General features: G+C 39.3%; 1 protein-coding gene and 1 long non-coding RNA gene across 6 annotated transcripts in view; one reads left to right on the top strand and one right to left on the bottom strand.

Moving 5' to 3' along the window:
- Positions 1-27,426, top strand: part of LOC118169747 (von Willebrand factor D and EGF domain-containing protein-like) — a 177,432-nt gene that overhangs the window by 90,447 nt on the left and 59,559 nt on the right. For all 5 annotated transcript variants that reach the window (XM_035331308.1, XM_035331312.1, XM_035331309.1 and 2 more), the window contains 8 exons: positions 5,469-5,605; positions 6,659-6,820; positions 11,256-11,360; positions 13,897-14,011; positions 17,297-17,547; positions 18,771-18,990; positions 24,770-24,907; positions 26,906-27,058. In XM_035331308.1, coding sequence (XP_035187199.1) covers positions 5,469-5,605; positions 6,659-6,820; positions 11,256-11,360; positions 13,897-14,011; positions 17,297-17,547; positions 18,771-18,990; positions 24,770-24,907; positions 26,906-27,058 — 1,281 coding nt within the window. The remainder of the gene's footprint in view (positions 1-5,468; positions 5,606-6,658; positions 6,821-11,255; positions 11,361-13,896; positions 14,012-17,296; positions 17,548-18,770; positions 18,991-24,769; positions 24,908-26,905; positions 27,059-27,426) is intronic.
- The window catches only part of LOC118169748, a 188,960-nt gene that overhangs the window by 122,826 nt on the left and 38,708 nt on the right, over positions 1-27,426 (bottom strand). The window lies entirely within an intron of this gene.

Raw genomic sequence — 27,426 nt, 5'->3', positions numbered from 1 at the left:
AATGAGATCTGCTTTAGGTAGGACAGTAAGCACTATGAATGTGCAACCCAATCTTATATTTTACCACCCGTCAGGGCTATCTAGAAAAGAGGCAATATTCTATAGTTAACAGCACACTTCTCTTCCCCTTCTATTGCTGAAGTAAATTGCTAGTAAGCCTTTTAAAAATAGAAGAGATCAAATAGACATAAAATGTCATAGTGAGCTTTCTAAAGCAAAAATAATCTACCATATTGTTGCAGCACAGGGATGCTTTCAGTGTGAAATTGAGCCAGTCCATTTCTTGCAAGCAGTGTGTTAAAGTACTTGCAAAACACCTTTGCCATACTCTGCCAGGGCTTGCTCTTGCTCTCACTGAGGTGTCTGACACTGATTGCTGATTTGACAGGGGCAAACCAGAAGATTTTAAGAGAAACTTGGTCAGTGGAAAGATTGGCAGGTAAATGGGGATTTAGTCAAATGTTACATTTACAAGGGGATGACTTTCAGGATGGACTCACTCTTCTTTTCAGATCACAGGTTTGGCTACCTTTCATTGCCATCCACCATGACCCAAAATGAACCCTCACTGCAAAGCTTGATTCATGCATAGCAAACATACGTGTCTGCAATAAATCCTAGATACTAGAGACCTCCAAAGCAGAAAAACAGATCTGCATGTCAGCTAAAGATCATAGGTCTATAGCTTGCTACTCAGACAAAGTTGAGTTCTATGAGAACTGTTTTTGGAAGCAGGGACAAACACTCCTCAACTGCAAGCCAGAGGGGTCACTGATGTGCTAAAAGCCTTCAAAACAGCATGAAATTGCTAGCCCTTTTTTCTTAAGGAGGCATTTCAAATGAGCTTTGGTTTAAGGACACCATGGATTCCAGAATAATGCATTCAATAGTTGTGCATATGATTGCTGTAATAACCCTACACACTAAAGAAATACAATATTTGTGCATGTATTTGCAAGGAGGCAGATTCAGACTCTGTTCAAGCTGTGAGATAGCTGAACATCAGTCAGCCCTGACCCAGGACCCTCACGTCTGCAACAGCCGGGTGTCCACATCCACTCCAGCAAGCTCTGGCACAGAGCCTGCTCAGAGAGCAAGATGATTTCTAGCACAGGGCTGGCTTGCAACCGGCTGCATCAGGACCAAGCAAAGTGAGTTTGGTCTGTCTGCACTCACCTGCTTCAAAAAACCATATCCTGCTTTATAAATATTGTATTGGACTATTAACACGGACAATTTTCTTTTTCACTTCAACAGTGCAGCAGCCATATCAAGTGTTTACTATGATCTGGTGCTTGATTTGCTTTTCATGACCTCGGTTGCTTATTTACCACCCCAACCAAAAAAAGCAGGGCAGTACATTCCCTTGTCTTTATCTGAACAAACTTCTTGCTAGTTTTCATTTCAGTCTGCTGCTCCAGCCCAAAGTTGCACAAACACTGCTGAAGAATGTTTATTTGTTCTAGGATATATTTCTATTCAAAAGCGGAAACCAGACATGAACTATATCTATCCATTACTAAGACTTCAGTAAGTGTAATTTTACAAAATTCTCGATTTTGTGTCAGATGTCTACATTTTGCTTCCATGCTTGTGCATGCATATTATTGATATAAGACGCTATAACAAATACCTATAAAACCAATCCTGTATTTATGCAGTGTTTTGTTTTTTTTTTTAAAGTCTATTATGTAGCCTGTGCTCCTTGTCAAGTTTGACTCATGTAAATGCTTCCAGAAATATTGTGCTTTGTCAGCAGTACCAGCAGCTCTGAACTTACTGATCCTTCCTGCAAACTCCTTCTGTGGGTGAAGCAGTGGGACAGGGCAGGCTCCCTGCTTCACGAGGGAGGCATGCAGCAAACATTGCAAACCAACTGGGATTGAACCCATACCTCTCTATAACTACCCAAGATGTCAGAGGCCTATTAGATGCAGCATTTAAGCCCAAGGTCCTCTCTTTTTCTTGTTCCAGGGCAGTTTAATTAAAAACTGGTATTTTCTTTTACATTTCTCCAATATCTCCTGCTGTTTGTCACAGTTTCCCAATGCCTCTACCAGGCAAGAGCTGCATTTCAGGGGTGGTTACTCTGTGTGTGTGCAGACCAGGCATTAGAAATGCTTCAAGGTGCCCAGGTCTGAGCTAGTGGATGTGAACACACAGATTCTTAAAACCTCCTTCTTAACTTGACTGCACTCCGTAATCCATCCCAGTCCCAGGTGCTACCCTGAGCTTTGTTTCTTTATGTAGCAGTAAAATTCAAAGCACAATATTGGCATATAGGCCGTACAGAGAAAATGAGTATCTCTTCCAGATTATATTTCAGCATTCATACCTCTAAAGATAAATTATTAATGTTTAAACAGGTCGTACTTTGCACTAGCTTGCTCCATACACCACCTGTTTTCCTGCAGATCTGTCTCCTGCTTCTTTAGCTTGCCCCACCACAGAAATCACACATTGGTTCCCATGTCTCCATGACCTCCAGTTTCTCTGAGCACCTGTACTTTTGCCCTTACTCTCCCCTTTGTGAGCTCCCCCAGCTCTCTGCTTCCATCTTCCTCCCCATCATTTTTTTCTGAACTACTTGCAGCTCTAAGTTTTTTTTTAGGTTCTCTGATATTTCCTTTCACACGCCTACCTCTGTGTCCCTCACGCATATGCCATGCATAAGCTTAATAGTTTTCCCTCTCTAACACTGGAAGCTAGGAGCAACAGCAGAGCTCTGGTTGTGCTTCCCCCAGCAGGAGCAGGAATATATGGGTGAGTACCCAGCTACCCAGTGCCATTCTTTTCCAAAGTTAATGTGGAGTGCTGCCTATACCAAAGTCTGAAATCTGAACTTTAGTATCCATTTGTTTTAAAATCAGCCGTAAAATTTCCCTTTCCATCAGACTTTCTCCCTCTCCTTCCGTTCTTCCCAGTACTCTCTGCACAAGCCCTTTGTAAAAATCCCCAGGAGGACTCTACCACCTTCTCACCACCACGTCAGAAATAAAGGAATAAAGAATTAGCTTAAATGCGGTCTCCTACACCACCGTGCTGCTTATTGCCTTTAGAGCTGAAGATGGCTGGAAACAGATGGCCGAGGGAACAGAAAAAAGCCCACTCAAAGAAAAGATCGCCTTTATCAAACCACAAAAATACACAGTGCATTTTTTCTTCCATGAACTTCTCACCCTTCCACCAGCAAAGAAATCTAGTTTTCATCCTGATTGACCCACAATACAGCCAATCTTGAGAGAAGATACCCACAGCATATATGGGAATGTATTTCCTCCAGATTTAGATCAATTTAAAGATGTTGCACACAAGTGCGTACGGCATGGTTTGAGTGAAGAAAATATGAAATGCTGTGCTGATACCGTAAGTCATTTCGAAGAGCACTGAGGTTGGGTAATTTTGCCTTGGCCCCAACACAGCAGTGTCACAGTAGTGCCAGGATGCACACAAAGATGTAAGAAACCCTCTGCGAAGCATGCGGGGCTCATCAAGGAGAAACCAGCCTGAAAGCATGGCCCTGTAAGAGGAATGGCTGCAGGAGGCTGCTACTGCGCCTTGCTTGCTCCCAAGTTACGGGATTTTACTTCACCCACAGAAGCTTGAAAATCTGCAATGATAATGAAAATGTTAATGCAATCTGAGCTACCTCAGTACTAGTGGGGGGAGCTATTAAAATCTCATGAAAAACATAATGAAGCTTTTTTTATTATTATTTTTATGCACTAACCACAGAAGAAGGCAATTTATCAAAACCATTCACTACGTCTGACTAATATTTTTGTACATTACAGGAATCCACAACTAACTGATGAATGCTGGTAAGCTGTAAACCATTTCTCTTCTTGTAAATATTGCAAAGTGTTCAACAGTGCTGCTAATACTGCTGCAATAAAATTTGTAACCAAAAAAAAAGAAAAAAAAAAAAAGAGAAAAAAAAAAAAGCTAAAAGCAATTCAGCATTTCAGATATACGGAAAAAAATCTTTTCACTATTTTTCACATTTATGTTGCTTTTCTTCCTTTCTCTGGAAAAATGAGAGTCATGCAGCGTTGTTGTTATGGGCTGCAATCTGGCAATATTTAAACAGCATTCATCCTAGTTACAGCTTAAATGGCAGAGCCCTAAAGGAACAGCGAGGTACTGGGGAAGGTTATCATCTCAGCTAAGGGCACTTTGCCCCTTGAATCAGAACTGAGCCAATGTACCATTAAAATAATAGGTGACACAGAGCTTCTGGTTTAGAAAAGCTACAGCTCAGAGGAAATTGATGGGTGCTATTGCTTTTCCAGAGCAATGGTGATGGGACAGGGTACTGGAAAAGCTTTGCAGCTTCTTCTCGTCATGTAGCAGGGAAAACAGCTTGCAGTACATGGTGCTGGTGCATGACATGCCTCCCAGGGCTCCTGGTTCAAGTATTTGCTATCAAGTATTTTTGGAAACCAAGAAGCAAATCCTCTGTTTTGCATGATTTGTGACCATAGTGGCTTCTCCTGGCCAGTAGAGCTACAACTATTACCAAGGACGATATGAACCCATGATCCTGACTGGCCGCTGTTATTGATGGAGGATGTTAGAGACCTTCTGAGTGTTGTGCTATCCAAGTACCCATGCTGATGCAAGCATCTGCCCAATCGTGTTTTTGCTGAAGATGTGAATTCTGCCATTCAATTAACTTGCATTTTGACTCTGCAAAAATTACTCCAATATGAAAGCAATGAGCAATTTTAAATGATGAATACCTGAAGCATGACAGAATATAAATGAAAATTTACCCAAGAATCATAAAACGTTTTAAAAACAGTAGTGGGTGAGATTCAGCCTTGTAAGGGGGACAGCACATGCTGTACATCACTTAAGGCTTACTTAAGGCCTCAAAAATAGGATCTAAGTGAAACAGGTGGTGCACAATGCTTGTGCTGACACTGCACAGAGCTGAGTGTCACACATTAAAGACTTAACCCTCAAAGCAAGCATTCCTTTGAAGGCCATTACTTTTATTACATCCAAAGCTTTTGAAAAAAGGAATGTCTTTTATGCAGCTCTTCCACCTTATGAGGAGTCTGGTGGCACAGCCATCTTCAGACACTTCCACTGCCCACCTTCATGCTCTTCCAACCTATGTCATGACATGCTGTCCTCCCAGCTGCGCTCCTCCAGCTCACCTGTTAGCAAAAGCATTACCCCTGAAGGCATTTTATCATGAAGCCACAGCTTCATAATTGATCCAAGCTGTATGGTGCCCAGCTTGCAGTACTGGGTGCACGGTGCAATTGCTTAATGGAGGTTTGCTGCTTACCAGTTTGACAACTGCTGCTCCTCTTCCCAAGATAAATTTGCAGGAGAACAACCCAACAAAAAGAACTAAAACAAGCCCAGGAACAATGACAACCACAGCATCTCTGATAAACCAGAAGGGAATAGCATGTGTTAGTCTCTAAAGCATTTTATCTATCTCCCCTTTCCAGAGCAAGCTTTGGAAATCACGGTCTTGGAGAACGGGGGCCTCTGCGACATCCGTACTTCAGACTGCACCAGGACCCGGGTGTTTGGTTTCGGCTTCACAGATTCCCCCAACCTGCACTGCGAGGTTACCAGGCTAATTGTAAGCATCTTCCAATGGACTCATCAAGTATTGATGCTACGGTCAGACTTTGACGTGTTTATATTAAACCCTGAAAAGTGCTGAGTGCCAGTCACTGCCACAGCAGGGTGTGAATACCGGGAGATCCCATCACCAACATGTTCATCACAAGCCAGGGGAGCTGAAGCAGCTCTGCCCTTTCCAGAACTGGTTCCTTGGAAATGCAAAGCTGTGTCTTCCTGGCAATTTGCTCTGTGGGGTTTTGTTTAACTCTTGTTTGGTTCAGCTGCACTCTAGTCCAGTGAAGCTTGAAATCACAATATTATTTCTCATTTTGTGCATCTGCAATGGGTATGCTTGGTTGTTTCCCTAAACTCATCTGAATGCTAAGTGTTGTGGTTAAATACAAGGCTTCCTCAACACAGTTAGAGGTTCCTATGTGAATTTTCTTAGCCATAGTTCAATACTAAGTCAGAAGTTCTAATAACTACTAAACCCATCTCTTTTGTTCACACTATAATTTTGTTATAAACAACTACACACAGGCAATTCTTGGACTGAATTATTTGGAGTATCTGCACACACAGACACGAGATATTGGATTCATCTCATAAATCCACCTCATAAAAGACATTCAGCCTTATTCCCATTCATTACTAACAAGACACAGCTGAGATTTGCCTACCTTGCCCACTTATGACTGTGTAGGCTCTAACCAAGCGGTGATTTATTTGGCCAACCTTGCTAAGCAGCAGACATTACCTGAAGGAGCCAGAAGGTGCACAAGCTGGCTGCTGAGCCTTGGGAACAAAGACAATGCTGCTCCAGGACATTCACCTGTCTCGTCCCAGCTGCTCATCCAAAACACAGGCTGCAGTCCTTCCTAAATCAACAGGCTGCTTGCATGCATAGAGGAGCATGGCTTGCTCTTTACTGTGGTTACAGGAACATCACTTTTAATAAACCATCTGTAAATGCCTTATATTAATAATTAGAAATATAAACATATGTTGACAACTGGAATTGGTTTATATGAGCCTTCAGTTTCTGCACTCTCCTTCTGTTTTACTGTAGCATCTCAATGGCGAATGGATATCAAGAGAGCAAGAAACGACACGAGCAGATTTTCTCAGCTCTGAGGCTGTTGACTGCCAGATTCCTCTCCTGAACATCACAGAGACAGAGGCTGTGCACTTTGTGGCCGGTGACGAGCCGTTCGCAAGATGGCAAGTGAAAGTAGGAATTTTGTATGTTTCTAAGAAATGATTTAGAAGAAGGAAATCAGTTGTCTTGGTAAATCAAAATGCAGAGTGCAATTTGCTTCCCTTCAGAACTGAAGATGCCTGTAGAAATTCTCACATTAATACTGGGGGGGTGGGGGCAAGGGAAACGTCACAACACAACCAAAAACAACAAGAGTTAAAAACAGGTGTCTTTGTAGGCAATCCACAAGTGCAAATTGCAATCACTTCTCCACCTAATCACCTGAGATTGATGCAGTTGGACTAATCAATCGTTAATCATTAGTATTTCATTTCTGGAAACCCCAGCTCAATCTCATGATTAGGAAGCAAATGCAAGGCAGTTCTGACCCCTGGTTTCAAGGCAGACACTTGCACAGCACAGGAGTGAGCAGGGATGGCAAGGCCATGGACTTGAATTGCAGCCTCTGCAGTAACCACACATGCTGGATCAACTCTGCTGTAGTTTTAGCTCCTTTTGTTCCCAAGGTGATACTTAAATTCTAAACATTTACAGGAAACTAGTATCTCATTGACCTTGTGCCTGCTAATCTTGGCTTGGCTCAGCTTGGCTGGTTGTTTTCTGCAGACTGGTTGCTTTGCTAAGACTGAGCTCATTTAAATGCACCATAGCTGAGAAAAATATGTTGCAATTGTAGAAAGACTGCAGATGTGGACTGAAAATTGCCACATGTAAAAATGAAACATGTAATACAGTCTCTTCACTGTGGTGTTGCTGCCTGTCCTGTGCCCCACAGCTGTCTCTAATGTGGACCAGGCTGAGGACACGTGTGGCAATGGGGGTTAGGGGCAAGGGAAAGATGCTTGCTAGAGCATATTTGCTATCCAGTAAATTATTTTTAAAATGTGGGGATCTGTGATTAAGAGATGTGTGTAAAATTTCTGGATGAACTGAGCCTGATCATCAGCTGAGAGCAGATCCTGCACCTTCTGGAGAAGGTGCCATTCAGACTCTGCGTCTGAATCAGAAGGGCAGTTCTTGTGCTTACGGTTCCTAAATTTCACGTAGTGGATGCTGAACTCTCCCAGTTGTAAAATGAAATGTAATAGAAGGACCTGAAAGGACTGGGATGTAGCCCAGAAGAACAGCTCACCTTTTTGCATGGGCATGGGGCCATTCCTGCAGCATAACCAGGTTAGCTACCATAAACCTCAGATATATCATGATTCAGTTTGCTTTCAGTTGCTGCCTTCCAGCCATGAGAAGGTCTGTGTCATTTTTTGATTTTTTTCCTCCCAAAATACATGTTTTTGCATTTGAGTTCAAGGAAATCTTCACACCTGCGAGCCTGCTGCCCTTTCCCTTGCCTCTGAATCTTGCAGAAAAAAACAGCTTCACGGCTAGGCAGTGAGTGCACAATTAAATCGCCTCAGACTGATCCAGACACTGGCATGCTAATCCCGGCTCTCCTGTGGATCTTTTTGCTGAATAAATTGCGAAGGCAGAGCTCGAAGCTCGGTTTCAAAGGCAATGAGCCCTATGTGGCAGCACAGAGAACAAAATGATGGAACTTTTCAAGATAAAAAATGATTTGAAATGATTTCCACGAGTACTCAAAATTTTGTGCTCCAGAAAATTCCTGGTAAGACTTCAACATTGCTCTTCATGGTTATATTAATATGTGCCTTTTAAAATAGAGATGAAAGTTTTTCCAAAACCCCAAAACAATTCTTTCTGAAAACACCAGTGTCCAACACTTTCAGAATCTCACCTGCCCTAAAATCAAATTTTAGGGGAATCAGCAAGGTTTCACATAAACTTTTTTCACTACTAAGGCTGGGGAAGTGGGGGCCTCCTGAGCTAATCTCAGGGCCTTTTCCTGTTATCCGTTCCTGTATTCATGTTTCAGATTTTGCTCTTTCCTTCCATGACATGCTGCTGCATGTTAATAAACTACACGGGCTACATTAGGGTGTTTGGGATAGTTCGTTTAGATATCAAAGTACAAGCTCCTACTTGGGCAGCAGATGACTTAGGCTGTCCACGCAGATGTCTGGGTGAAGAGGTGGCAGAGCTTGGCAGGCACTTATCTAATTTGGGAAGCAGGTCTCTGGTTTATCTTCAATTTGTTATCGTTGCCTGTATTTGTCAAGAGTAGCAAAAATATTTGCTTGGAAGTCAGTGAGGCAGGAACTGAATTTGAATTCAGCAAGTCTTCACAGCTTTCATTTTTCATTTATAAAACATTGATGAGAGTTACATTTTATTTCAATGATGAGGGGCACAAATAGCCACGATGAATGAAACGCACTTGTCCAGAAGTAGTGGCTCTTCCTTTCCAGATGACACGGATGACACAGCTCTCAGCAAGTCTCTGGCTTTTAAGGGCCAACTGAATCTGAATGGAGGTTTGCGCAGCTTAGGTCTCATCAGTGCTTTTGGAGCATTTGTTTCACATCACTAAAGTGACTAATGGAAAAGCAGTTGAAATAACTATAAAAGGACCCAATTCTAAAAAGACACCAAGATGGAAGTTTATAATAATCTGTAGATAAAACAAATTGGAAAGAGTTACATTTCATTCACAATGGTCACTTCAGACAGAGGAATTAGTGCAATTTTAGAGCTCTTTATATTTTTCCCTGTCTACCAATTTCACCTATTTTTACTGCATTAGTACTGAGACAACACTAGATGATCTGGTTAAAAGAACAAAATGAAATGTAAACTGCATTAATAATAATATATTCTTAATGGAAGTCCTGCTGCCAAGTAGCACTGCTGTTTAGTGAAGACCAGGTCTTCGGGGGTTGCCTGTTTTGTTAGTTCCTCATTTCCCTCTGGAGAATAAGTTCTTCACTTCTTCAGAAAGGGGGTTTACATTTAGTATAACACACCATACTATAACGTCTTGACTGAGTATGACACTAAGAAAATAATTTTATTTTCTTCCTTAAGCTATACCCATGAATTTTATTTCAGTTTAAGTTAGCCCAGAGTAGTCTCTCTTCCAGAATTTCATACTCTGAATACCCATGAATACTCTCTGTTTACCTACTTGTACTGCTTTCTGTAGAAACAAATGCTCTTAACTAGCAGTGCATTTTGAGCTGAGAACAATCATATGTGACATTGTGGAAGTATCAACTGTGGTACGTTCCATGAGCTTTCAGATTATCCTTAGTGAATTTATGATAATTGATGCTTTTTATGGAATTTATTAAAGTAATTTTTTATTCTCTGCACCTCCAGTTTTCTTTGTTCAATTTAACATTTATTGTGAACTGAAATAGTTTGTTAACTGATCAACTTTGTACTCTTGGCCCTGTTACTGATGAGGGGATGCGGAGCTCAGGCTGTGCCAACCAGCCCTCTGGTCTGAGTGAGCTTCTGAAGTGCTCTGCATCCGCCTTCTCCCCTGTGGCTGTGGTTCCTCTGCTCTGCCTGCTTTGAGTCACTGAGGGAGACAGAGGTCATGAAGATATTAATTTCTCACAAATGTCATGAAAATCAAAACAGCAGAAGTGCAAAGAGGCTTGTAGTGTCTGCACAGTGGGAAACAGCAGCCCTTGTCTGCCTGGGGAATGCACACGAGCAGGATGGTCAGTGCTTGGCTGAGGTGCAAGAAGTAAAATTTATAAAATACCTGACAGAGAGGGCTTTGCTTTCCTGCTGGTGTTTATCAGTGTTTTCTGCAAGGCTTACACCAGCATTTTTGCATTTGTGTACTCTTTAATATTCACACGTCTCAAGGGTATTACAATGCTTTGTCAAAAGTTAGCTCTCCACATTAGTCTGGCATCTTTTCATTTTTATTGTGGAAAAAATTAAATTAAAATGTAAACTCACATCACTCTTTTTTATGCAGTCATATGAAAACTGCCATTCTACATTAAGGCTTTCTACACTACCCACGTGTACAGGAATGTCCTTCTAATGTACCTTCCTGTGGAAACAGGACCGTTGCTGTCTAATGTTATAAAGCCTAGCACTTTTTAGAGGTTAATATAGAGCCACCCAAAGAATATATATTCTTTTGGTTTGGTTTGTTTTCCTCAAGATTACTTACTGATTTGCCATACAGTAAGAAAATGGTCCAAAATTTCAGCCAAATATCTTTTTTTTTTTTTTTTTTTCACAACTGCTTGAAAGGCATCCTTGTAGTACTTTGGTACCTATGCAGTTTCTACAAAGGTATTGAAAAAAAAGTGCTCAGAAAAAAAAACCAACAGTAATCAGAAAGGTTGAATACCAGCTGAGCCAAAATATCTTTTGGTTATTAATGAATAGTTTCCAGTTTGGAACATTAAGCAATTTGTTCGCTTGCAGCAGAGCAACTCACAAGTGCTTTAATTTATCTTGCTGGCTGGCATCCAGTTCAAGGGTGCAACAGTATATGCTCCAAAATGAGCAGACAGTCTCCATATGGAACATTATTACTTATAAGGATGATTTTTGTATCATTTAGATCACTAATGATGGCTTCCAGTACAGTAATTCCAGAGTGCTGACCCTGTATGACACAGTCTGCCAGGCCTGTGAATCCCATCCAACCGGACTTTGTAAATTAAAGGTAATTTAAAGAGCATAAAGGTTTAATATGGATCATTCATCTCCTCCCTGGCCCTCTCCCTCCCTTTGATGTACTGTGTGTAATAACTGTTTTAGAGGAGGAAAATCTATTTCACAGGTCAGTTGCACAGTCTGATACTTTTCTGTCTTTCACAACCTCTTGTCCATGTGTGTTTTTTTAAACCATAAATTTATATATGTATATATATATATTACAAATGTATGGTATGAATACCTGATAGAGCATGCTTTATGGTGGGCCTTTCTCAGGATGACTCTTCCCAAGGAGCATGGCTGACAATACACATACTTTTTTGCTGTACTTTTTAATGGAAGGAAATAAGACTGCGGAGTCTCCCCTGCCAGGCAGCTTGCCTTCACTGTTGAAGTGTCTCCCTAAGAAGTTCTTTTACCTTTCCCAGGCTGCTTGGTGGGGATACAGTAACTGTAAGGTATATCATTTCTATACCCATTTTCTGCTGTTGCAAAAGGTATACTATGATGCATGCTACACGTTTTTTGTCGTGTGAAAACACCCTTGAGATAACATAAAACATTCTTCCTTACATTAAATACCGCTAAGTACAAACATATAGTGCTTTGACAGTTTCAAAATCGTAATCAAAAGCCTAGAGCTACATTTTAAACTGCCAGAATGCTAGGAACTGCCTGGAGAACGCTATATCCCTGATTATTATTAGTGTAACATCCCCCATCCCTTAAAAAAGAGCTTTCCTGCTCTTATTTTCTAAAGGACTGCATGAGGCACCTTTTCTGTTTTTTAGAGGGGCTTTAAAAGATACTTTTGGAGGGTGTTGGGTAAGAAATATTTGAATGTGCTAATCCTGCTTTCCTACTACCCTGAGGCAAGCACAAATGAACAGGAGACCACCAATCTTCATCCTTATAAAATGAAGATTAATCAGGTATATCTTAACCCATTTGCCTCACTGTTCTCATTAATACTAATGGGAAAATACAGTTTTCAAAGTTGCACTGATTGCAATAAAGTACCAGTTACCAAAATAAAATGCAAGTTCACATTTTTCAAATAAATCAGTGAATAGAAACTAGTTTATATGCCCAAATGAGGGCAAAACCACTTAAATTTCATATTAAAATAATTATGTCAAAACCATTTCAATTAAAGCTAGGTGTTTTTTGTTTGTTTGTTTGTTTGTTTGTTTAGGGCTTTCCTTATTCTTACACTTTAGGAATTCAGAAGTGTATATGTTTTCTCAATATGTTGATGGTCTCTTTGTATTATAATAATTTCTACCCTAAGATGCTTCAAGGGACTATTTGAACTAGGCTTCCAATTGCATCAAACCACATTCTAATTACCCCTCTTACAACATTACTTTGTAATACCTAAATTGCTTTCAGAAAAGGTGTTTCAATTAGGGGACATTTTATGTCAGGCCATTTCGCATTTTGTGTTCCACTTTTATGGAGCCCATTCTCTAACACATTATCACATCAGAAAAAGCAGCTTTTTCATCAGAACTTCAAGCTTTTGAAAACAACAATGTAATAAAATCTAATTAACATCAAAATTTTAATGTTGGAGATTTGTCATGTTGGAGCAATCATGAGCTTTTTTTAAAAAAAACTCATTATTCTTAATTATTATTTCTTTAAAATACAAGAAGTCGAGAAAGAAGAAAAGTAGTAAATAACAAACATATGGCCAGTAACAGGGCACACACCAGTCTCAGCCCCATCAGATTTGTGCTGCTTTGAGTTTACCTCTTTTACCTACCAGTGCTAGCAAAGCCAAGCAATTTGATCTTTCTAAGGGGCTGAGCAAACCCTCCAATGGTCACGGGATTTCTTTTCAGAGCAATGTGTATTCAAGGGAGGGAAAAGGAAAAAATATCTTTGGGCCTTGGTAGCTTCTCCCTCCTGCTGTCCTGCTATAGCCGTGGCATTCTCCCAACTTTGGCCCCATCGCTGTGTTCAGCCATTTCTTTACAATCATCTTGCAGAAGCCTGAACTCTAATAAAGATCTTTATTCTGTTTTTATATCATTGCTTTTTCGTATTTTTATGAAGAACCTCCAGAAATAATTCAGTTACCAGAAAAGGCTTCCAAAATTTCAAATGGAGTTTTTTGCAAGTATTTTTTGTTAATCTCATGCAACTCTCTTCTGAGTGTTACCAAATAGTCATCATGTTAGTCGTCACAGCTAAGAATAATGATCACATACAGTATATACTGATAAAATGGAAAAAATAAATAAAAATTAAAAAAAAATTATGCTCTCGTTCATCTACGACAAGCAGCATCACGCGCCACCTAAGATAAAGGATTCACAGCTACAAGGATCTCACATGGAAACTGGAAAACCTCCATGTCTTGTTTTCTTTGTGTCAGGAGAAAGTACTAGCATTTAAATTGACATTATTTTATTCCTTCAAAAGACAAGCAAGCTCCTGCTTATCTCCATAAAATATTAACTACTAATTTCTTATCTTTCTTACTTCTTTTTTCCTTGCCTCCACCTCCCACCCATTTGTATTTCCTTTTTTGGCAGGAAAATACTTGTAATATAGATGGACTTTGCTATGGTGAAGGAGAGTCAAGCCCTACCAGTCCTTGTCTTCTCTGTGAACCTGACATTTCTAAGTTCACCTGGTCTATTAATGAAAGTAAGACCATTTTTTCTAAGATTTAGAAGTGCTTAGCTGGGAATTTAGTACTAAGTCTATGAAATGCACAGTTCATTTGACTAACATAGGCCTACCCTGTGTAGTGTTTGTGGTGGGAATAACTGGGTGCACAGGAAGTCCAGGCTGACCAGCAGCAGGAAGCACTCCTCTGTGTGCACTAGGCATTTTGCCCCGTATCTTGTTCTGGGTGAAACCTGACAAACCTCTAATAAATAAAACCAAAATAACACCTGAAAAAAAGAAGAAAAAAAAAAAAAAAAAAAAGAAAGAAAAAGAAATTTTGACATGCTCCATGCAGGGCCCAAGTTTGTCATCTAAAGGTGGTGGACCCTAAAAATGTCTGCGATCATCTCACAGATACAAATCTTTAAGGGAACAATTTGAGGAAAACACTGCTTTTAAAACACTAATGTATATTTTTGGTATCTTTCCCCGAGCCAAATACTATGAAATGCCACACAAAAGACCTTGGCCTGGCAGGGAGTCTAAGCTTTTTCATGACTGCATCCCCAGTGTAAAAAACAACCACTGCTTAACATTTGCTTTACAGATAATCCATAATTCTAGAAATGGTCTCACGGTGCATCTTCACACTTATATGAACATATCTACATCAATATAAAGATTATAATAACACTGTTAAGTAGATTCATGTGTTGGTTCTAGAGTTTCTCTGTAATTTTAGGTTCAGTAAGGAGAAGCAATTACAGAGAGTTATGTGAATAAGAGGACCCGTTTGATTTGCTTGTTCACAGTTTTATATTCCTCAAGTGACTGAAGGAATTCCTTCGTCTGTTTCATCTGGAAAGGAAAAGATTGATCTTTTCCTTGGGGAGCAACCGGGGATGCTCATGGACAGAGGCTTCTACAGAGTGCAACACATGGCAGCAGAAACAGCAAAGGTGCAACACAATGGCCAGAGTCCACAGCTCAATAACCAGGGAGAGAAGTGAGTTGGTACTCCCTTCTCAGAGGCGATAGAAAGGCACTTAAGAAAGACTCAGCAGTTTCTGGCAATACGAGAAATCATAAGTTGTCCAAAACCAAGCTTAGAAGCAGGAACGCAATTGGAAGGGAAAGAGCTATTCATGAGCCCTTGGAATTTCTGTTCCAGACTAGCCACTTTGAATTTTCTCTATTTAGAAACACACAGCTCTTGTTTATGTCCTAAAAAATCTGGTTCCTATAATGTAAATTATAGGAAAGGTGTAAAATATAAGAAAAGGGGTAGGGAGATCTATCTCAAGTGTTGTCCAACAAAGAATCCCATTACTTATTTCTTGAAAGAGTAGTTAGAATGCCTAATGGTAAGCCAGACCTGAAGAAAAACTTGTGTGCCTGAAAGACTTTTTTCCTCCAAGGATATCATGTAGTTTAATGAGAGGTGTTAACTATGACACACAAATCTTGCCTCCATTCTGTCCTTCCACTGTATTGGCCACAACTATACTATCTTCAGGGGTAAGCTGATTCTGACTGTCATATAAAATTCTCATTACTGGTACTAAGACATTTTAATTTTAAAATTTAGAAAATGGCTTAAAAGGAAATATATATATACATATATTGGAATTTATAGAACTAGGAGTGATCTATGAAATCTAGAACAGATCTTGGTTCACTTTTCAATCATTTAAAAATCTAAAAACATTGAAAAGGTTTGTCAAGCTTGTTTTCAAGTACGTGAGTACCTTTTAAAAAGTACTGCAATAACTAGGAGTGTATATATGTTCACTGGGTAGTAAGGAGGCCTCTGTGGAATTAAAAACAGTCTTGTTCACAGACTGCTTTCAGCATATCTGATATCTTATTTTGTGGTCTACACCATCTTGTAACCCTCCATCCAGTTAACACCTTTGTGTTTATCTCTAAATGCATACCACTATCAATATTTCATTCATTACTTTGGGCACAACTTTTATGGGCTCCATGGTTTGAGTGTTTCTGAAGTAAAAGGTAAATTAATGGATGGAAGCTTTCAACAGTTTTGCCAGGACAATCTGCTAGCCAAGCAGTTTAGAAAGCTCTGATAGCACAGCAGCAATGAGTGCAGAGACATTTAAATAATTGCATAATGTGACACATGCTACGGAAAGCAGAGCTTGATAAAAGGATATGCACACACAAAGAATCCCTGATGATGTCTTCCCGCAAGCATTATGCAAAGACACATGCTGTCTTTATGAGAACACACGTATAGGTCATAGTTTTAGAGTGTGACTTGAAATTAATCCTCAGTATTAGAGATGTTCTCTAAGTTAAAAACAACTACGCACAAGTTGCATTGTGAGAAGATTCCTTTAAATATCAATATATGTCAGTTTGTACTGCTGGTTAGAAAGGAAAGATGGCTTGAGACTGAGGAGGTTTAGGACACTGAGACAAAATTCCCAGCCCTGCACAGTGCTGCTGTCACCTCAGGGTATTCATCTGATCTTACTTTTCCTTGGTTTCTAATATTAAAATATAATTCTTTTCTCTACCTTGTCCTCCTTACATATTTATATTGGACATATCTTCAGGCAGCATTTGTCTTTTACTGTAAAATAGCCCAGTATAATTAGGTTTTTATCTTCATTAAGGGAAGACTGAATGTAAACATCACTAAAAATAACAATGCCCATGTTGACATGATATGCACTACTGTCTCTAGAGATAGAGAATTTCAGTATCACTGATGTGCCTCTCCCAGCACTGAGAAGATCTTTATTCCAGAAATGTCCAACTGAATTCAATCACACTGCTCAGGCTTAATTACCACTCATGTGTAAAGGCAGTAGAATCTGCTCAATAGAAGAGTTACACAACTTCCTCACCCCTGCCCCGTCCTCCCTGAGTTGCACACTCAATTTGTCATTCATCATTTTGAGAATTAGTTTGCTTATATTTAGGTTGATTGATTGATTGATTGATTGATAGAATAATATATACATGTGTTAGAGATAAAATTGAAGTTTTAGTAAGAACTGAGGGAGGTTGGCCAGTGGAAGGTTATAAAGGTCATGTCCAATCTCCTCCCATGTATCAGACTTCAAAGTAATCAAAGTTCAGTATGGGACATGAGATAAATAGAAGTAAAAAAAAAGTACACTATTTGGCAAAGCCATTTCCTGCCCCTGACGTCTACGTTGTTTCCTCCATCAGTCTCAGGATGCTTTCTGCACCCTCATGACTGAGAGCATCCCTAACAAGACCCACAGTCTGAATCCTCCCATGGGAGAAACTGGAATTTATTTAATCGTGGTTTCATTTTTTGCTGTTTAGACAACCTGCCTCCTGTGTTCCAGGCCCCCTCCAGCCAGCTGCTGACATTTATTGGTGAGAATTTTGTTTACCAGTTAATAGCAGTGGATCCAGAAGGGTCAGCTGTGCTATTCATCCTAGAAGCTGGGCCACAGGATGCCAGGCTCTCTCCTGCTGGCCTTCTTATCTGGAAAGTGGATTCAGAAGACAGGCAGACCTTTGAATTCACGGTGTCGGATGAATGCAATGCACAGAGCAGATACTCTATTGAGGTAAGGAAATGAATGCTTTAAAAGCAAAACAAAACAAACCTGTTTATCATGTCATCACTGTGGTGCAATTGTCATTATAGCTAATAATTTGTTACTGTCTTAAAAACTCAGACTTCAGCTATTTCCTCATAAGGGTATATTATCCAGCATAGCAATAATGATCAATTAATGGAATAAATATCTCTGAGAACATAGAAACTACATATACAATGAACAAGAGAGAGTGCTATTGATTGCTGTTTGAAAGAACTCTCTTGCAGAGCCTGTTAATGGTTCATTAATCTGCTTTAAAATTCACATTCTGCATTTGGATTGCAGAAAAAAAAAAAAAAAAAAAAAGCATAACATATAAAAGACCAAGTTTTAGCTATAAAAGGGAGATTATAACTCATTCTCAATGATATTTTTAGAGGGTGTCTTGCTCTTATGTCATTACTCCACACTTTACGTTTCTTGGCAGAGCTTGTGCATTGCTTTGTCTTTATTGTGTAGCCTAGCATTAATCCCATGATAGGATGAGCTAATAAAGTGGGATGCAGACTCTTGCCACAAGAGCAGTTTTGTGAAGAAAAGAAAAGGATTTTTTCCTAAGATTCCAATTTTTACTCATTCAAACCACTGTCATCAAAAATACCAGTCTGCAGAACACACACACAGCAAAGGGGAAACATTTCAAACTAGATCTGTGCTTAACTAGATGAGATAGTGCAAAGGTTCAAATCTATTGAAATGCTGTTCTCATCAATATATAAGATGACCTGGACCTCTCTTCCTTGCAATAGAGACTGGCTAAAGAATGCCACAATCCTGTTCCTGCCTGGGAGACATTTGTAATGTAAAACAGTAAGGAAGGTACGTGGGCAGGCAAAGAGAAAAGATTTTTTTTCAGTTCTTCTTTGAAGAATGAGGAATGAATCCTGCCCTCAGATATCATGTAAAAACTGCTGTTATAGCAAATAGGACTTTTTTCTTATAAGAAATTAGAATGTGCCCTTAAGTGCTGAAGAAAAATCCCTTTAATGTCACGCTTTCAGCCAAATAAATAAGTATGCTGAGTATGAGACCATCTATCCAGACAAAGGAAATTGGTTAGAAATAAGTTTTCATAATACTAGCAAACGTGTTTGCACTGCAAAGCCATCCCTTCCTGAAGGATAGCAATACACCTCTCAGCAGTGATTATTTGGAGGATCATTACCACAACTCCCTTTTTCCTTCCCCAGGTTCAAGTGAAGCCCTGCAGCTGCCTCAATGGTGGAACGTGTGTTACCAATATTAAATTCCCTCCAGGCCTTGGTGAATATCTGTGCTTATGTCCAAATGGATTTGATGGGGAGTTTTGCCAGGAAGATACTAATGAGTGCAAGTCAAACCCATGTGGAAGCGGAACGTGTGTGGATGGTGTGGACCACTACACCTGTAAATGTCCCCCTGGTTTGGGAGGTAAGGCATTCTCCAATTTAACTAGAGACATGATGCATTTCAGGGTATTTTGAGTGCACACGACCACAAGAATCTGTCAAATGGACTGCATCTGCTTCCTCTTCTTCTCCCATGACTCAGCTCTAGACAGATAGAAATCGTCTAAAGGCAGCTATCTAATTATCCATGCTCAAGGAAAGAGAAAAGACCTAAAAGTCTGTAGTCCTGAAATGACCATTCAAGGAGGCTGCGAATCACTCTGATCTCAGCTTCCACTGGCTTATTTCCCAGCTGTCCATCCATGAGAAGAGCCTGAGGAAGACTGAGTGGAAGAGGGAAAAGGTGAGGATCCAGGACCCTCTCACACTCCTAAGGATTATAGTAAATGTAGCCAATGAAAGAACTGTGATTAAATGATTTATTTATTTATTAGGTCTATGAAGAAGAAGTAGATATGGAAGAAAAAAAAAAAAATAAAATAATAATAATAAAGAATTCATTTAGGCCTAGTTGAAATTTCCTCAAGTTTAAGCCTTAGAAAACTGGAAGCCCATTGGGTTGTCAGACATACTGGTGGAACAAAAGCTAGTCTTTTAAGCTGTTCAGGGCTGAACAAAATATGTTTTTAAGAGATGCAGGGAAGAGCAATGATCAGTACCCCCCCCCCCCCCAAAAAAAAAAAAAAAAAAAAGATCTTTTTAGAAAGGCAGAATGTAAAGCATGAAGAGGAGGAGTGGAAGAACGAACTGCAGTGAAGACAAAAGACGTGGATACAAAACATATGATACAAACAGGAACAGAGGGAGCAAAAACCTGACATATTAGGAGGAAGAGAAACATCTAATAGATAACAGAGGTGACGAGAGAACATGTTGGTACCTGTCACACCATTTAATATTGTCAGCTTTGGTGCATTTGGGACATCTGTGAATGATTCCCACACAGTAGAAAGCACTTGTGACAGCACGTGGGGATGACTCCCCTGTGCTCTGTGGGCTGGCGCCAGCCTCTCAAGGCTCTGCTGCTTGAAGCTTCTGGTGTTTGGCTGTACTGAGTCGCTGCTGGGTCTTGCAGAGCACCCAGCACCTCCTCCAAGCCGGGACCCACGCTTCAGCTGCTCAGAGCATGACTCACTGCCAACACAACAGATTTTCATTTGGCCCAAGCATGCCTTCTGTAATTTCACTGAAGTTGTGGCCTTTTCATTCACAGTTTAGCCTTTCAGGAGGTACAAGGCTATACTGAACATACAGGTATTGGCCAGCATTTCTAAACTTGGCCCCTGCTTAACTTTGCAGACAAAGGGCTGCTAACATGGGTGCTGTTTAAAACAGCCACTCACTCACCGAGGTCACTAAGCAGTCACTGGAAAGTGAATACTTTGTGTTACTATCCACTCATGTCAGAGTCAAATTAGCCTCTCAAAAGTGAAGCGTACTAACTGTGTTTAAATGTCTCTTGGATCAGCAATGTTTCAAAAGGAATGAAAAAAAAAAAAATCAACCTTAAGCTGAACTCAGATTTCAGTACTCAAAATTGTCAAAAAAAAACTACTCTGTTCACATGTGAAAGCATGAACGGATTCGTGACACCTGTAATGTTGGCTGCTGTACAGTGCTACAGCTTTGATAATACCAAGTAAAGATAACATCAAAGGCACAGTGTCTATAATCAAAAACCTCTATTTTAAACAAAAGCAACAGATATATTTCCCTCAGTGAGCTTATACAGGCAGAAAGGTACCCCTTCTCTTTCAGCAGGTCAGGGCACTTTCGCTGTTTTAGTCATGTGGGATTGCAAGTCCAGATTTCACTACCTATAAAATTCCAGTGGAAATGAAACATAAAAACAATTCAGAGTTGGGAATTCAGAAAATGGCCTGAAAGATCCACATAATACCTAGATGGTTGATCCTGTTGATCTAATCGATCTGGTAGTGAGTGACAAGGTAATGCTACAGAGCAGCCAAAGCCTGCTGATATCCAAAGGGTTTATGCTGGAAAAGACTACTCATAGAGGGGGACACAAACCTAAGCAGGAAAAATAACATTAGAAAATGAAAGTTTGATCAAAATATAAAAATCCCTAAACAAATCAACACATGTAGAATGGCACGGTCCTGAATTCTGCTGGAAATAACGTTACTCTGAGCACAGGGAAATTTGGGACCATTTTTTGGCTAGATTTGGTTAAACATCTTAAAAATACCATGAGAAACAATTCTTATTGCCTTCAAGGAGGTGGATTAAATGAATAAAAAGCAAAATAATCCCATGAGTTAATAATGTCAGTGTATCTGCTCCCATAGTTTGATCTTCTCCACCAGTTTTGCACTGCCTTTACTCACTTTACGTGGTATTGCACATAAATGGAGTGAAATCAAGCTCTATTATTCCACATAAAATAGTCTGCCATAATTACAATGCATTGTTTATAAATTCACGTGAATTATATTCTGAAAAGTGGTTCTCATTCCTACACCAACAGTAAAGAGTGCAATATCCAACACTTTAAAATAGCATGTTTGAAAATAACATACAGGCAACTCTGAAAACAAGGACACAGGACACCTTAATGGCCAGAGAAACACTCGGTTTTCTGGGACCCTTAAGTCCAGTCAGTTGAAATAAGTATGCGTTGCTTTTGCTGTACTTCCCTGGCCCAAAAAGCTAAAACAGAAGCAATAACAAAATACAAATATAATTGAGTGAAACAGGAATACAACTCAAAATTTTAATAGCAGGTAAGAAATTATAAGCAAGTGGAGCTGAAAGCCAGCAGGGAAATAGATGATTTTACTTCAGGGCAGGTTCTGTGACAACAATAAAAGCTCATCCTTGATGCTGTGTTTATGTCTCAATTCCCCAGAAAACCATCAATAATCTAATGAGAAGGCAATGCTATACTGCTCAAGTGACAGCACCATTTCACCGTCAAATCTTTACAAATGATAGGGAACAGGTAGTAGAAAGAAAATATTAACTCTTTTGAGAGCTTCCCAAACATCACTGCAAGAGAAGAAGGATAGGGAACGAAGTGCCTTGCTAAATGGTAGCAATTAAAGTGCATCTGTGTATCTCAGGCAATGTAAGTCCATAATTTAGGAATGGTAACAAGGAAGGGAGTGAAGCCAAAGGAAAATCTGAGAGGAGGATGACTCCAGAATTATTAATACTCTGAATTTCTGCAGAGACTTATACATGCTTATCTCACTGTGTGTTCTAAGCACATTCATTTACCTTCACCCTTCACCAGTGGTAACAACAATAGGAATTGTTTCTTCTTTGGACTGCTGAAAGCAAAATTATCATTGCATTTATGAGAACATAAACCCTTCCCGGAGAAAAAAAAAAAAAAAAAAAGTATCTAAATCTCTAAATCAGAAAACCATTCTTTCCTTATGTATCCAGGCATTAATATATAAAGGGGGGTGGGGGAGAGAAGCAGCTATAATTTCATTTTACTTTTCAGGCAACTGAAAAAAAAAAATGTTCATGGTGTATAATAAACTTAGAATTCATCAATGAGATTGCTTCTTCATTTAGAAGCAACATAACATGAACACAGTCAAAAAGACTTTCTCTGCATCTATGGGTGGTCAGCTCCTCTCGGGATATAAAAGGACTTCATCTTCTCAGCCAATTTCTCATGCAGGGATGGAGAAATAGAGCTGGTGTGGAAACAGATGTTTCAACCCTGCAACCTGAGGATCTTTTATTCCTAATATTTTTATTTGTATGGTAACAGTGCCAACAGAATTGAGACCCTCTTGTGTTGCAGTGCACTGGAGGTCATGCAAGCATAATAACTGACATTTCTTGTTGCAGACAGTTTTCTGTCCATTTCTGCTGATGCTTCAGCAACCTCCAGACAAGTTTCAGACTTTCTAAATATTTGTCATCAGACTCTGCTGGATTAACATTATGCCAAAATTGATCAGATACTGTTTAAAATCAAATCTGTTTGAGTCAAAGTGCTTGCATAGTTCCACCTTTAAGTTACAAAATTCAGTCAAGTGGGTTTTAAAATTAAGCTTGCTATTTATGTTCTTCCTTGGCTTTTTGTAATTCTCTCATGTCTGAGATTTTTAAGTCAGACCTTTGCAAAACAAATTATACAGGAGGGAGGAGAAGGGACTGAGAAGGAAGAAGTTTTTGTTACTCAAAACTGTGAAATTCATTCCTGCTTTGATTGTCTGTGGTATCATTTTTAGTCTTTAAACTCTACCCAGTGAAAGAAAATAATCACTAGTCTAGTCAGTAATCCAAAATATAGCAATGGAGGGGAAAAAAAAGTAAGTTAATACCTGCAGTACGAGGTGATGTCCAATTTAAATGAAGCAAGGAGAGCTTTCCTAGAGCAAGAAACATGCAAAACCAGAACAATCTACATTCAGATGCCACCAGAATGGAACCAGAAAAAGCACATGGCTTTTTTCCTGCCTTTATTTATTTTTTTTTTATTTATTTTTCCAAGACAAAGCAGCCATGAGAAGGTGGAGTCACTAGCTTTTTGAGACAGCTCCATCAAGAGAGACTTCAATTAGATTTTCTTACATGCAGATACTATTTCAACTTGAAAGGGGCTGTGGAAGCTATCTGAAATGCTGAAGCAATGAGAGATTATGTTGTAGAAGATGAATAATGATGTTCTGTTCTTATCATTCTGTAATTCATTCCTCTGTGACAAATTTCTCTTTTGAAGAAAAAATATTCTTTTATCCTTAAATCTTCTGCCATGATAAAGCTGAACAGCTAATATGGAATATGCCATTCTGTACCTTATGGTATGTCATGAAACAGGTACTTGGACTATTCAGACAGTGTCCCAATCTGCTTGGGTATTCCTACAGGGAACAAAGGGCATGCCTTATTAGAAATTATATGGGATAGTTTAAGACTGGACTGTCAGGACTGAATATTCTGGTAACCAACAATAGCCAAGCAAGTTTTCTCAAGTGCACAGAGAGAGCATCATGCATATCTGAAGCCAGAGGGAGTTTTTAAACAACATTGTATATGATTACTCCGTATCATTTAATGTTCAGATAGTCATTTTAGCTTTTGGGTCCGGTTCCCCTGCTGGTACCTATTAAATCATTCAGTGTTGTGAATTTGAATATCAGTTACATCAAGGGATTTTTTAAATGCTTATTTCCAAAATCAGCAATAGCCAAGACCCATTGTTCTGGATTCAGATCCTACAGCAGCTTGTCTTCTGAACACCATCACTGTGGCTTAGAGACATTTTCAGAGAGTTTCTTCAAATTTTAAATAGAAAAATATGTAGCTTTTTTGTTTGCTTGTTGTATTTTATTTTTTTAAGAATTTCATCATTTTGTCTGATTTACCTTTAGCCAGACTGTGCTGTTGTACAATAAGCTGTTAATAGTGTGAGGTTCGCATAGAAATGAAGAGTGCAATATGTCTGTACATGGCATATCCTACAGCCAAAGTGGTGAGGCTGGCTTCTTCGGTGTATGACAAAGATCTCACATAAACATGACAACAAAAGCAGCAGCAAAGGTGTGAAATGTAGGGGCAATCATTTATTTAATATGCATGGTTTTCTAGGAGCAGTAGTCTCAGGTTCAGCACTTCTGGTGCCAATAACAACAGTAATAAACAGTGTGATAAAAGCAGGTTTAAGTGAGACAGTGGGGAATTTAGCACTGTGTGAGTGATGTACCCTGTAACGAGTTTACAGCTGAGAAGTAAGCCTTAGTCTGCTTGAATATTTGAGCTGAAGAATAAACAGAGAATCTTTCCCAATCATTAACCTCCACTTTGTTTTGCCACAGGGCTTACTTGTCAGGAGGACAGGAATGAATGTGAAGAGAGTCTTTGTTTTCCTGGAGTGTCCTGTATGAATACCTTTGGATCATATATATGTGGAATTTGCCCCAGTGGGATGGAGGGAAATGGTAAAACTTGCAAACGTAAGTGCACTGACTTGTTTTAGTAGCAGGGTAAATAGGGGTCCGCTTCTACTATGATTATCCTTAATCAAGTACTTTGCCACTTGCTTCAAGAACAGACCGCTAAATATATAAACCAGACTATTGTCATTTTATATTACTATGGATAATTGCAAATTGGTCTTGGTTTGCTATTCTTCACTGCAGTTTAGTTTCATTTTGATTAGAACAAACACCATAGCATACAAAAAAAAAAAAAAAAAAAAAAAAAAAAGTATTTTCCAGATGCCAGCTAGATAGTTTGCCAGGGACATTCCCCAAGTTCTCTACTGTTTCACTCCTAAATACATCATCCTCTAACAAGTTCTCAGGGAGCACCTCCAGGATTACTCCTGTTTTGAGTGAATGCAGGAAGGATATAGAGTAGGAGAAAGAAGGTCTCAGGTAGTTTCATGAGAGGAAGGAATCCATAGCTGCTGAGCTCACATTTGGCATAAAGTCATGCCACAGTTCCCAACTAAAAAAAGGCCAGGAACAATTTTATACCTGCTCAGTACTTGTTGTTGGGGCAGTCATCAGCAAATTCTTTAGTAGGGGGCTACACTGATTTTGAACCATGCTGAGACCTTTCCATCAGAATGGGATGTGACCTAGTTTGCTGTTTTCAGTCACACACACGCACAGGTCTTCTCCAGAAATAAATTTTTTTGGAGAAGGAGGAGAAAACTCAACATTTGATGTGTTTTACATTTATTTGTTAGGGTTTCCAACTAAGTACAAAAAGCAAAAGAGCAAAAAGATACAGATATCCACTTTTCCTCATATTGACTACCAAGTCTGATATAAAAAGACTCAGCTGTAATTGCAGGATCCTGGCATTAGCAGGATTGTTCTTGGTGGTTTACCAAATATACCTTTAATCATACTGCCTAGTGTTTGTACAGAAATGCTTTCTTTAATGTATTGTTGAGCCATGCTGATCATTTCAAAGTGATTTTGTGTCTGTCTCACCAATGTGTAGGTAATTTGACTAATGAATCAATTATGCCCTTCTTCAAAATACATCAGAATCATAATTTCTTCCTATGCATTTTTAATTACAAATATATTTGTTTCTAAAATGCACATTTATTAGAACAAGTAAGCCTGAGGTCTTCCTTGCCCACCCAAAACAGGATAGAAATCATCCTTCGGGTATGTAACATACAGACTAGTATGTCCATCACGCATGCTTCCCTTGCTGATGCAAGTGCAAATGATTGTCAAAGGAAGGAGGAGAAAACTGAAGTAATTTTATAGCTGCTACAGTGGGTAGAAGCTCCAGTAGGTAGCAGCTCATTGCACTATTTAACACATACAGAAGTGTCATAATCTCAGGTTTTGTTATGAGTACAGAAAATACTGATAACCCAGAACAACTTGAAACACATATTCACATAGACTTTACAAGCCCTAGTTCAATCAAAATATTCCCTTCAAATTATGTATAAAATAGTATTTTCAAAAGTTTTCAGCATTCAGATTTCTTATTTACATCCATATATATGATTAGTGCAGACATCTTGAAGTGTAAAAAGTTTGCAGCAGAACTAACCAAAGCTAAGAAACACACACAATATAGTTTCAGGCAGAAGCTTTTGAGGAGAGGCAGGAATCAGGCAGACCTCAGGTCCCAGGGATTAGCATAGCATCTTCATCCAAGTAACAACGCTGCATAATGCATAGAGACCCAAAGCCTCCTTACTGCCCTTAGCTCAATAAAAGATCACTGTGCATAATACCTCTCAGATAAGCAAGGCTTAGTGAATTTGTGCACTGTAATTTTTCCTATGCTCATGCAGAAGCTTTACTGTATGTCAGCAGCTGACTCACCTGATTTCCCTTTATTTGCTTGATGGTTGGCTTCCAGAACAAACTTGTGTCAAGTTATCTGATTTGTTGTTACTGCTGCTTTTTATCATCAATCACAGCTAAGCTCTTAAAACCTTGTTTCCTTGTCTCCATGCTTTCTTTTTACAGCTGTGCTTGCTGCTGACATTACACAGGTTTTAGTCATTGACAACAGCAATGGCAAAGGTGACTTGAACAAGACTAAGGTTGAGTGGCCACTGCAACCCTTAGAGGCAAAGAACTCTCCTGTAATTAAGAATTTTAACAGAAATGATACACGTGGTAGGTACACAAGGTTATGAAATATTTTTGGGGTGTTGCATATTCAGAAATCATGCATTTTACCATCTTAATAGCAAACATAAACTGTTTATAATACATCACAGCAAGATGTAGCTAAAAATCAAAATCCCCTCAATACATCAGACTGCAGATTGCTGCTAAACGATTTTGCAAGGGGAAAGAGCCCTTAGCAATCAGAGTGGTCAGGCTTAAGTAGAATTCACATCACTTTTGAGGTAGAACAAAATCACTCAAAATCTTAGTGATCAATGGAAAGCAAGACAATAAGAATGACAGCTTACGCAAACTTGCCATAGCCAAGTGATGCTGAATTTTATTCCTGCATTTGACAGGCAGTCATTGCATTA

Source organism: Oxyura jamaicensis, chromosome 7 (genome assembly GCF_011077185.1).
Source record: "Oxyura jamaicensis isolate SHBP4307 breed ruddy duck chromosome 7, BPBGC_Ojam_1.0, whole genome shotgun sequence".
Lineage (NCBI taxonomy): Eukaryota > Metazoa > Chordata > Aves > Anseriformes > Anatidae > Oxyura > Oxyura jamaicensis.
Note: the sequence above shows the minus strand (reverse complement) of the source record. Positions and strands in the feature narration are given on the sequence as shown.